The 13,375-nt window shown below is 41.2% G+C and overlaps 1 protein-coding gene across 2 annotated transcripts in view; it reads right to left on the reverse strand.

Annotated features, from left to right (window-relative positions):
• Positions 1-13,375, reverse strand: part of Atg17 (autophagy-related 17) — a 28,936-nt gene that overhangs the window by 8,159 nt on the left and 7,402 nt on the right. For both annotated transcript variants that reach the window (XM_071699159.1, XM_071699158.1), the window contains exons 3-5: positions 2,124-2,412; positions 324-1,269; positions 40-257 (exon numbers count right to left, since the gene is read on the reverse strand). In XM_071699159.1, coding sequence (XP_071555260.1) covers positions 40-257; positions 324-1,269; positions 2,124-2,412 — 1,453 coding nt within the window. The remainder of the gene's footprint in view (positions 1-39; positions 258-323; positions 1,270-2,123; positions 2,413-13,375) is intronic.

The raw sequence follows: 13,375 nt of genomic DNA on the forward strand, positions 1-13,375 counted from the left end.
TACTTGCATAAGCGACAAAATACATTATCAAGAACTCACCTGTCCGACAACAACGGCGCTCTAGTACGCTCTTGTTCCTTTGTGGGAATATCGGTGCTCACCGATGTGGTGTCCTTCTCCTTGTTGCCATCGGTGCTGCCTTCGGTAAAGCTCTTGGATAAGAAGAATTGCGTGATACTGCTTAAATCCGGCGTAGAAATCGTAAGCGCCAAGTCCGGAAGCTGCGACCTCAATGATTCCATGTCGTCCGCGGTTAGCTATAATAAAATATTAAGAACAATTATTTGCGAATAGTAGTAATCTAGTAAGTCAGCGGATCTTACCTTAGGTAGCCCGTTGTCAAAGACGGAAGGTGCTTGCGTTGCGAAGGGCGGTGGCGTGTCCTCCAAACCTGGGAAGAGAGTGTTCAAGAAGTGGCCATCAAATTTGCTCTGAAACTCTCGCCTACGCGCCAACTCTTCGCTGTGAACGGTCAACAGCTGACATGCCAGATTGCTTGCCCATACGAGGAAAGCCTGCGAGAAGGTGCGCCTCCTAACAACTTCAACCACCGCGCTCATGTACATTTCCGGAGCCAAGTGGATCTGTTGGAGCACCTCCAGATGTCGTCGCAACCGCTTCAAGCTCTCGTGATATATGATTAGTTTGTTGCCCACTTCCACCATTTTGTTTTCCACGTACATGATCCACTTCAGGCGATGATAGATATTCACCGACAGCTCCTCCTTAGCCTTGGTGCATCTGCGGCGGATGTCGCGCAACTGGTTGTGATTTTGCAACATGACGAGCAACTGCCGGCGGTGAGAATTGCAAAGATCTGGCAGAACGCTCGCGTCGCCCAAATTGCTCGCGCGATTCTGATTCTGCAGAAAACCCTGAGCAAGTTCACCCTGTTCGTGAACGAGCCTCTTGGTCTGCACCATCAGCTGTTCAAGGGCATACAGCCTCTCACCTAGGCCCTTGATCTCCTTCATATCCTGCTTGTTAGCATTATCGATGGCCGCGTTCACTTCCGCTTTCAAGGCCTGCATCAATCGTTCATCGAACTGCTCCAGGCCACGCGAGCATTGCTCTGCCACTTGCTCCAGGCTGCTCTGATTGTCTTTCGCCGAGATCCATCGTAGCAGACTCAGCACTTCCCCACTATCCTCCGACGCGGTTTCGGAGGTTTGACTCGGTTGATCATCCGGACTCAACAAGCCTTCAGCTTGAGCTCTCAAGGCCGGCAAAATTGGAATTTTCGCAAGAGTACCGAGGTCGGTGCTAAAACTGTAATAAAATTTGCATTCGTTTCTTCACGTGTAACCTCGCTATTTAATAGTATTTAACATGCCTTTTTTTAGATAGGATAGAAAACACAAATTTTAATGTTATCCTACTTTCGATTATCAATTTAAGAATTCAGTTATTTATTATTAATCATATTTTATCAGACATTAATCAGTATTTTTGCTTATATTTGGCAAACGTTACGATGAATTTTGATGCGCATATCTTTGGATGAAATTAGTGCTACCGTCATTTAATTACTCATTAGCGGTATAGCCAATAATAATTTCAAGCGGCCACATTTAAACATGATAATCAAAGCTATGATAATTAAAACGTGGATTCAATGGTAATTATATCCTATTGTAATTAAAGTAATTATTGAGAGCAGTATTACGTTATACGTTTATGATAAACTGCTATACTGGCTCGTAATTTAATGCGAAAAATTTGTTTAATATTCCGCAACGCATCTTAAGCCTATTAACCCGTACTCTCACTATTCTATCATTCAATCGTACCGCGCTTCGATCAGCATGGTAAAATCTACAAAAAAGAACCGGTTTTTACCGCATTAATCGCGTCGCTGTATCGTTCAATGCAGTCCTACCAATTAAATTGTCAAACTCATAAATTATTAACTAACTTACGCAACTAACATGCAAGTAAAAGCACCATTCTATAATTCTCTGAAATTATCTCTATCTTTATTTTCATTAAATTACGTCATGGACTATAAATTTCTTACAAAAGCTAGTTCCGATAAATTTGCCGATATTAAAAGAATGTGAAAATAAAAATAGAATTCTGCAATTTTTACGCATCAATGAAATAAAACTAAAAAAAGATCGTACTTATCAAGAAGCTTCATATGCTGCTGCCTCTCGGCCAGGTACAGGACAAAGGCCTGCTGGAACTGGTCGGCTCGTGATTGAAACATATACGTGATGTCCTCGAGATTGGCGACTACCGCGGCCCAACCCTGCTGCTGGAGATGCTGATCGTGAACCAGCCTCTCGCAGATCCTCGTCTGCTCTCGCGCCAGGCCGCAACACTGCTGAGCCAAATGGGCACGTGCGCAAAGGGTCTGATAGGTGGCCGGCATCGCCAGCGAGGCGTCGATTTGAGTCTGCAGGTCGACATCTAATAAACAAAAATAAAAATCAAGATAAATGCTCGGTATCACGTTTATTGTTATATAGCATATTTTGACAAATTATATAGGTAATACGATAGTTACATGATAAACGGCCCTGGAATATTTCTCTAATAATGGTAAACCTATAGTAATGATAGTAAAAAAACGTACATTATATCGACATTGTAGTGTTTCTTTTGAAAATTGTGTGCCACGCAAATTACAGTGTAATACTGAGTGAGAAAAGACCACAGAACAACAATATATCTCTCTGTAGGAATGTGGTTTAGAGAAAGTCACATTTATCCCGTGTGCAACCTCAATTCTATAACTTTAGTAAAATGGTTCTTGCATTATCTTTAGATCATCGCGCGCTACGCTTGGATGGGAATCGATGCATAATCGTTTTGTGCCTGTCAGGCGCCCGAAAGCGCAAACAACTTGGCAACTCGCGACTAAACCCGAGAATTTAATGAGACCCTATCTAGTTAGTGAAATGGAGATGCGAATGAGACACGAATGCTCTACACGAACAGTCTACACAACGAACTTGAAATTTGAATCCGTTGTAGATCGTGTTACGAGTGTCACAAAGGCAACTACATATGTAGAAAATATTCTCCTTCCACGCAAGAATAACGCTAACGCGAATGTTAATGACGAGCTTGTCGAAATGAGACAAAAACTATGCATCGGATCGAAGATTGAACCAAGTGGCAGGTGTATAATTGACCTGCGAGGCTCGCCAGAAAGCATAATCTTGGCACGCGATGAAAATTCAAGGTCGCCGCGACACACATCGCTTCGGCACAACCTTACGTCACTCTAAATCCAAGAGACGAATTGCGTTTCAGCGACGTCCTTAATTAATTAATGCATATGCGTGCGTGCGGGAATCGAGGGAAAATGGGAAGGGAAGAGTGGGAAGACGTGAGACAGAGGAAAGAAATATGACGCGGCACGTATATCGGCGCATTTTATAGATTGATATTTTATGTATCCTATCATGCTCGCTTGACGATGATAATGCGTATGTGACCGGTCTCAATCTCTATAAACCGCTGTCCGAGTGACCTTACTGATTTGCAAGTGCAAAAAGTATCGTCATTATGCACGATCGAACAATCGGCGACGCAAGATGCCGCAATACCATCATATTCGAAAGTCAAATGAATAGTCGGCAGATAATCGCGAAGAAGGAAGAAAAGTGTACCGGTTGTATATAAGCATTACGTTGCTTATCGCGGCTCCTTACGCTGATGCTTCACTTGCAAAGCATGCTGTAGAAGTAGATGCATATAACATGTATACGGGTTAAAAAACTGTGGAATTTCTTATCAAATCTGGAAGTCACGATTTACGATAACCCCTGGCAGCAATAATTATTTCTCACACATGTATCAATTTTTATTTCATCTTTCTGTACGCGTTATGTGTTTTTATGTCGCGTTAAAAAGATTAGAAAAAATTACTCAATATGCTCTTTGATCACGGAGCTGAAAGTCCCCTTGCGATGTGATTCCGTTCGCTTGCATCATTCATACCGAGAATCTAGACGGCGTGAATCCTTTTTTTTTACCGCGGGACGCGTACGTAAATGCGCACGATTATGTAGATACTAATTTATACGTGCAACTTTACAATGGACGTTTTATTTCTGTTTCTCGTGAGTGTAAAAATTCAGCAATTACATTTAAACATAATAGCACATTTTTCCCCTCATTTTCCGACCGGAGTATTATGCCGAAATGTGCATTGCTGTTATCTCGTATTTATTTCTTTACGTAATATAACAAATCGATAATCTGAGTAGAATCTTGAGCGAAACTTCTCGCAAACGAGAATGGCGCGTACAAAAACATATTTTTCTTCACCATAATCTACTTCGGAGTACATGATCGACTGCACGCCATTCCTTGTCGAGACGTTCCTTCAACTTTCACGAAGGAGATAATTGAGTCGCGAGAGATTATTCGCGACAATAAACATTATTGTGAAAAAAATCACGGAGAAGCCTGAAATATAACGTGTGGCGTAAATCATTGCCGGTTGTTGAACCAACGATCTTCATCATTTTATGTATGAAAGATTTTTCTTTTTCTGAAAGTTTCTCTCCCTCTCCCTCTCCCCTCTCTTTCTCTCACCCTATTTTTCTCCTGCTGAAGATACCATTATACAACAAAGAAAGAGTATGAGAATTTCCGAGTCTGAGACACCGACAAAAATGTGATAAAGCAGCAATATAAGGTATTTATGTCTATAGGTCTGTTGCAGGTATACCGTATACGTCATTTCATCGATCGTATCTTTTATAGAACGTGCCTGAACGAAAGTTTGCGTGTAACGCGCGTAGTTCCAAGGGTTGTGGAAACCTGCATTACGCTGAGACGCAGCTTCGCGACGACTTTTAATATGTTCATTACGCGGGGGGGGGGGGGAAGCTTGCAGAGGTAGAGAATGATTCCGACTCGGTCGACTCCACCGATTTTCCCAACCGGTAGACTCGAATGCCAGACCGGAATCTAATTCCGTCTAATTGTAAATAGCGGAATAATTGCTTATTTACGATCTCGGAAGAGTTATTAAAGAGTACATCCCGTGCGTCTAATCCGCGCTTGTTATCGCGGCAGAGTCGATGCATGCGGTATCGGAGACTATCAACCAAGTCCGCGACCTCGTTCGCACGGTAATTGCACGCGCGGCGCGGACGGGCCAAAAAAGAAAAATCGGACGCGATGGCTCGTGACGAGAAGCAATAAACGCCGGTATAATTGAAGCGCGGAGAAATCGTGCTAAAGGCGCATTTAGATAGTCGACGTCGTAGTTTCGGGAAGTCCGACGTCTTCTGACATCCTGTTGTTGAAAAGCTGTTTTCGAAAAATTGCTAACGCACAAGTCGAATAAAAGCAACGATATTTATGCCTTGTTTATGCCTAGGCGCGCCTAAAGTCACATTAAACGTGTCTATCGCGTTCTCCTTTCAACAATATCCATTGTCGAATACTTAAAGGAGTGCCGGGCGCGCTTATGGCACTCCAAGCGTTTCAGCAGGAAGCACTCGAATCGAGTCTTAGTAAACGACGAGTCCGTGAAATAGACTAAGTGCGTAGCACTTTCGAGGAAACGAAATATATATTAATGTCGTTCCACTTTCTCACCAGTAATTGTTTCTTCGTTTTACGAAAAGCTTAACGGTACAACGGATTACAACATCATCACATAAAACGAAACAACGTTCTTACATAGCACTACAGCAGCTCTTTTTTGTCCTCTCTCATCGTTTGATATCTTTTTACAGAATCAGCTTCGTCGCTCGATTCACGACCGATGCGGATCCGAATGACTCGCGCGCTTCATCGCGGAATCTCGAAAGAGTCGCCATTAAAGTACGAAACAAAGCCATTGGCGAGGCTCGGCCTCGTTCACACGATAATTGCAGGCTAGGCTCTGGCCGAGCGATACACGGAAAATCGCATGGTTGCACCGCTCGCGCGCGCCGGTCGTTGCCGGGTCCCCGCGAATAAAACAACCGCCGTGATGCCGCGAACCGTGTACCACCCCACCCCCCCCCCAAATGTGAGTGTTTGCCAGCAACAAGAAAGTGCATTTCCATTCTAATCTCCTCGGAGGTTCTACCGAACCGATCTTTAACTTTCACCCGCGCTCCACCGTGGCAAGAAGGATGTATTAATTTTCTTTCGTACCGAGTTTTTCCTTAATTAAAACGGTTTATTACAAAGATAAATCGGACTGTGAAACACGATGGTCATATAAAAACGCAAATAAATCTGAATGTAAATTAAAAAACAAAGAGAGAGATATAAAGAGAAAATAGAAAAAAATAAGTATAAAGATATATCGAATTATCTGATGAAGCCAATTTTTCCTTAGCGAGAATATAAAAATTCTTTTATCTACTTACGCGCGGGAAACATTTTTTTTTAATCACTTATAACATTCAATTTTGCAAATTTTTATAGTCTCGACATTTTCGCCAAAGAGAAGACTTAAAACTTCGCGAGAAAAGCTATTATTACATTTAAAGTTGCAGGACGATCTACATAAAATAATCAGCTGATCGCGGTTGATACTTGCACGTCTCGCATCATAAACTGCTCCAGCCGAGCAGTTAGTAGTGCTGGCCGCAAGGCACAAGTGTGCTTATCAAACTACATATTATAATGATTATACCACGCGATCCGGAGACATCAAAGGACTTGCCGCGGCGTTACGCGGAAAGCCTTGCCGACCGCGTAGGCCGATCTGTCGCAATATACGCGGGAAATAAGAACTACTAAAGGACTACGGTCTACAATATAGCACGTTGCACACGCACACTGTCATGCAGAAATGATTACGACACGCGGTCGTACACATGGAAATAGCAGGTACTCGTTACGAGTATGCATTTATCATACGAGTGCACCAAGTTGTTTTCGCGATAACTACTGCCGCGCGATCGAGTAATCGAATTGCGATCATCTTCGAAAAATTGCGTACATTCTAGCCGCGCACAGATCGTGACGCGTAACGAGATATTTGATTTACGTAAAACGCGGGTTGTATATAACAATAATAACGCAAATAAAAATTTCCTAGGATGACGGTTGGGCAAAAATGATATTTTACAGCATCGGGTTCAATCTACACGTTACAAAAGATATATGTTAGCTCCGCACACAGTATCTACTATTTTGTGAGATTACATTTCGGAATTGTAAATGAGTAGAGCAGTTATTACGAGAAAAGTCCGGCAGCGACGTGCGCGCGATTATTAAATATTTATTCGCAATTATAGCTCATGCAATTTGGAAGTATAAATCTGTTGACCAACGTCTAACGTTAGTATAATATCAGAGATATATGTAGGAATAAGGAAAATGACGTTAGCCTGTGACTTTGTGCCTGGGATCGTATTCACGTGCTAGATTCGTGAAACGTAACTATATATGTTATCACAAAAGAATAGCTTGTATGATATACGGCGATCATATAAAATTAAAGTCGTAAATGCAAATCATTGAGCAACAGACACTTGCAGTGATCAGCGACACTGCAAGATTCCTATACGTGTGTCATCTCATTAATCTTACTTTGAACGGGACACACGTATGACTTCTTGTGACACGTGCGGTTATATCGTAACGATGTTAAAGTTCTGATAAGCCGACGCTTTCAATTGCACGTATGTTTACCTACCGGAGTGCTCTCGTCGCTTTAGCAAATGGCCTGGCGCAATATGTCGCCGCTTAGTAATTGTATAGAGTAATCTAAAAAAAGAGACTTGATAGATGTAGATGCACATAATGTTAAACAGACGCATAATTAAAAGCAGGCACATAATTAAAAACAGACAAAAAATAGACATGTCTAGCCTAGATGTGGAACAGTGACCCCTTTAACGGAGATTAATGGACGATTTGTTTTACTCTGCTTTCATTCGTGGAAACCAGTAGTCGAAACCAAAAATATACGACACGTCGTGACGCACACGTCGACTTGCACATATGTCTCGTCGACAGATCCCCGCGCTTAACGTTATCAACGTTATCAGTACCCTATTTAGAAATGTCTACAACTAGGACGAAGTTATCTACTTTTATATGGCTTTAAACTCTTCGGTATTTTTTTTCGGTCACCCTGTACGAGAGCCTCGATAAGATGCAGCAGTAATATATTTATGCGCGCGCGTGCGCGCATTCACACATCCGAGGTAACGTTGTTGTGCCGTACTCGATGCAGCAATGTACGCGATTACGGTAATCCCCGTGTGTGCACATGCGACCGAGTTCGTACACGCGCACGCTGTATTATTGCTTTCCGCGGTTCTGTCCGAGGTCTCGCCGCGCCGGAGGTTTCCATCGACCGCCTCTCGACCAAGCGTCAGACCAACGCGAGAACGTTTTCCCGACGTGTTTCGTGCTTTATTGCTTCGACCAATTCCCTGACATTACCTTAACAATTTTGCTTTTAAGTCTGCACGCGATTCCTTCGCAACATTATAACGATACTTTAATGCATAAGCGATTTAAGTTACTGATTACTGCAATTATTAATTTAACAGGATATAAAATATATAAAATATCACAACTCAATCGTATCCTTCTCTCTGATGCTCCCCAGAAAGTTAAATTTCTCGCGATTGCGAAATGCTGAATGCTACAAATCAATCCTCTGCTAATTTCCAACTTGAAATTTTGCGTTCTGCTCCAAACGCAAGATTTAATTACCGCGAAAAGTAAAATTTTTATTTCTGTATCGTTGAGTCAAAAATCGCGAAAACAAAATTTTTTCAAACATAATGTAAGACATACATGTGCTATTTATGCTGTGGAATACCTATTAAAATAACTAGATAAAACTAACTTTTCAATTTATAGTTTATTATAATTTTGAAAATACAGGACAGCATTGTTGCAAGGAAATACATAATAATATATAAATACTCGGTGTATTTCTTTGTGTCGTTATCTTTGTCTCGTTTAGAACATTTCTCTGAAAGCCAGGAATGAAAAACCACCCCGTGTGGTAACCTAACGAACCCCTAGTTACGGTATCGACTTTATATGCACATATACTTGGAACACGCGCGTATACAGGGTGAAAACGTAATAGCCTGGGCCACGGTGACCCGGCGCAACTGTTCTCGGGCTTAACTTCAGTCTCAGGACGGAAGATCTAACGTCGGAGTAGATTTTGTAAACTGACTGCGAATTGTCCTCGTTTCAAAGCATAAGAATGGAGGTGAAATACGTTAAAATCCGTCGTCGATACTCACATGGGAAATCGCTCGCTTGCTTTCAAACGCGGTTACCGAGTTTTATGCAATGTTGCGAAATTTTCTGTCAGCATGTTATACAATTACCGATGCACGTAGCGCCATTCCTGACGGGTAATACTTTTCTTTTATTCTATTGATCAATATCCACAATTTCTCTAAAGCTGCATTGCGTGATTTGTACCAGTAGATCGTCGACTCCGAATGTAAAGCTATCGTTACTGTCTTCGGCTCGGTGCAAATGTATCTCCTTGCAATGCGATAGCGGATGTAATTTTTTGCAATGCCGCGATATTACGTATCGCAAACGAGACTACGTGCCGTATGGTTATTAAAAGAGGAAGACTTATCGCGTCACCGGCAGATAATTACAATGCATGTATATTTAGGTACGTATATTTATGGATACGAGGGAAATAAGTGCTCCAATAAGGTTTCTACGTGCGGCAACATAAACGCGCAAAAGATAGACGTAAGATATATTGATTGATGTATCGATTATATCGTTACTGTTGTGACACTATGATCCCTAATTATAAATATCTTATAATTCAACTCATAATTAAATATTACATATCATTACTTGTTTCTTGTCGACTATTCGTTTGGTCTAATATCCGATCCTGCAGATTAATGAGAATATTTTCTCAATCCAGAAATAATTGATAAGGAAACACGAAGAGAAAGACCTGTACCGTTTTGCTTGTGATAAAATTTTAATCAAGGTCAATCTCTGGAGAATTGAAGATCACAAGTCGAAGATGAAATCAAGAAATATCGCGTAATGCCTAAGATATCATCTTGCGGCAAATGCAATTTCGCTCGCATCTCGTGTCCGCGAATGTGATTTTTAGTTGACCGCGGAGTCGGAGCCAACTGATAGAAAATTATTAAATTTAATGGCAAAGCCAACGATCGGATCACTTAAATCCGATCGCTTCAAATCGACATTCTAATTCTTACTATTAGAACTAGAAAAAGATAAAATAAAGTAAGTTAAACCGAGATTAATCTATATTGATAAAAATTGACATAAGAGGTTCACTAGATATCAATGTTCGATGATCGCGCGACACTGAGGCCGGTATTCATAGTCAGATCTTATTTCAAGACCGTCTTAAGTAATAGCTTAAGATGCTAATACGGCTCTGTGATTGGTTAATGATATCTTAAGATTGTACTTAAGACGGTCTTAAATATAAGAACCGACTATGAATACCGGCCTGAAAGTACCTACAGACCGACAAGGCATAAAAGTGTCTTCTTCGTTTCAAGCAAGAATCAATCACTCATCATTGAAGAAATAACGCTGCGATATGTTTAGCGTTGAATTGCTGTATTATCCTGTACTATCCCGTCAAATTTCGTGTTTCTCGCGATCAATGATGGAGGCCTCTCTGATTCCCAATCAGCTGACAATTCCAACGTCATCTCGATGTCTTCGATTCCCGATAAACGGTTCCGTCCTATTCGCTCCAAAACAATGACCGATTCAATGTCGCCCTTCCGGAGGGCCAATAATCCTGAGCTTAATTTAATCCTGACCGAAGTTGAGCATCCCGAGATATAATACATTTCGATAAATTGTTAACGACTCGGAGTTCCTTTAGTGGAAGCGAACATAACGACCTACTATTATTTTAATGCGCGCGTGTTCGTTCGAGGTTCATAACGTTGACAGTCCAGAGCTGCAATGATAGAAGCTCGGACTTTCCATTCGCTCGTTCCGTAAGCCTCGTGGACTCGTAAATGTCCATATTCCTTGAGTTACCTTCGCCTGTATACGCGCCGTAATTCAATTGACCGTAGAAATACGTCTGCCATAATTCAACGGATGTCTCAACGCGTATGTCTCCGCTTCTCGTCTATCGAGAGAAGCGACTGCACTTGAAGCCTCCTAAGTACGTCGCACGAAAAACCTCCGTGATCGACAGAGTTTAAAGCTGCCTCCCCGCGACTTCGGGAAGCACTGATCGACTATTTTTGTGACTCCGCGGAAAAGCGTCACGCCGCGTGCTGAGTGGCCTAGTTTCGCGTTATATGCAACGGGAACTTGATGCTCTCGACGTCACGTCGCCGAGATCTATGCAACTGCTCGCGCGCGCGCACGCGAACGGAGAACCAGATGGTTATCCCGTGGATAACAGAATCAGGTCGAACGGTTGATCACGAGCCTCGTTAACGACGCGGTCGAAGTCTCACGACGGCGACGTCTATGACCCGGCAAAGTTTACGCGACAACATGAAGATTTTAATCGATGCATAACGCGCCCGTTGCCGTTCTACATTCTGATGCCAATTAGCGGCCTGACGGCGTCCCGGATAAATAATCCGTACCTCCGCATTATCTCGTACTCGTGCTGGATCATCGTGCTGGACATGACATGTTAGCACGAGAAAACATATACCGATGGTGTAATTAACTGGAATAAATCTAGCACCTTTTGCATAATTATCGCACCAGTGGTCGTTATAACAGAGAGAGAAACACAGATTTATCGAAGGGAATACAAAAAAAATTATAATCAGCAAAATGTACATTTATTAAGCTGCATTTACAGGTATAACGGCTTTTATATCCTATTATGCAGAGTGAAACATTTGAAATTACCATGTTGACTTGCGTTAAATATTAGTATCTGGGGGAAAAAATGGATTTAATAAAAATTGTATGGTTTCAAGTTTCAATTTTACGTCTAATGAAACAACATTCGAAATATAAAGATCATCTCTTTAATTTTATTAAATATTTCTTTACATAATTCTTTCAATTATTTTCTTCCTCCTCTTCTCATCATTTTGCATACAAAAATATTAACGTGGAGTTATCGAAAGATCAATCCGTATATTTTCTAACTTCAATTAGACTTAACATGTGCAAAACATCACAATATTATCAATTTAATGTAACATAAATTAAATAAAGCAATAAAAATTTATCGGTATAATTTATGTGCAGAAAGTTGTGCTGATTTAGATCGCTAGATCGCTCGCGTTAGATCGATGGTGCGTATTGGTTTCACGATGGGTGTGATTTGGGGTCGTATCACGAACGGTCTAGAAACACGACTCACCACAAGAAGTATGCGTGCTGTTAAATCATAGCTCGCACCTCGATCGCGCACGATCAAGGAGAAAGAGAGAACGGGCGCGGTAATGAAGCGAGTCGACACGCGGCAATCTAACGGGACAAAACAAAGAAGAGAGTGACTAAAAGAAAGTATAAAATAGGACAACGCGCGTATCACCGAGCCTAATTAAACTCTCGGGAATTAAGAGTAACGGGATGAGAGCAGAAACGCATTTCTGTTGAAAAAGAGCATCGCGTGTTGTTTCCTTAATCTTCTTCATCATGCGAGATACAAAAATATTCTTGGAAATATAATGTTCTTATAAATATCAAGTCGGTGACGATTATTTCGACGCTGATATATTACTTCCGCTTCTTTCCTTTCCGAGAAAAACATTAATGATAAAGATCTTATTGATTGTTCTTCCGATACGACTCTCTGCTAATAAACCGCGCGATGTGATGGAATCTCGAAATCTTCGGTTTTGTTGGTCGAAATTAAGGACGTTCTCCGGTCCTTAATTTCGACCAATTTTTACCAAAAAAAATTTTTAATTTAATTTTTTTTTTAATTTTGGCATTTTTTCCTTATAGAACTCGACGAGAGGAGCAACTTTGGTCCTTTTGACCAACCTTGTATCTCTTACCGTTTGGCCTGGAAAACCTTTTCATTAGTAAAAGTTGAAACTTTGAGGCTCAGTATCTTTATTTTTTATACCGGAAGAGGTACTGAAATTTATACCACGCATAAAGCACACCTAAATTAACGTATATTCACAGTTTCAAGATAATCTAAAGAAAATCGATTTTCTCTAGTATAAGGACCGGAGAACGTCCTTAATCACTCACACTCGCAATGCTGACAGAATATAAACCGTGAGAACCTAATGATACGCTATCGGGCATTTCGAATGAGTTGACGAATTTATCGCGCTACAGAAAAAACCGGTTCATCCCGAGATACACGCTGGTGTAAATATTGCCGTACGTACAAGTGTTTACAATAGATATTGATTAATTAGCAAAAACACGATCATTTACATGTCATCTGCAACAATATTTTTCTTCCGTCACGTTTCGTAATAAGACCGAGAAATATTGGTGCTAATATTTTTCTTGT

This window comes from Temnothorax nylanderi, unplaced genomic scaffold, assembly GCF_030848795.1.
Source record: "Temnothorax nylanderi isolate EJ_2023f unplaced genomic scaffold, tnyl_v1.0 TNYL_tig0017_pilon, whole genome shotgun sequence".
NCBI classification, from domain to species: domain Eukaryota; kingdom Metazoa; phylum Arthropoda; class Insecta; order Hymenoptera; family Formicidae; genus Temnothorax; species Temnothorax nylanderi.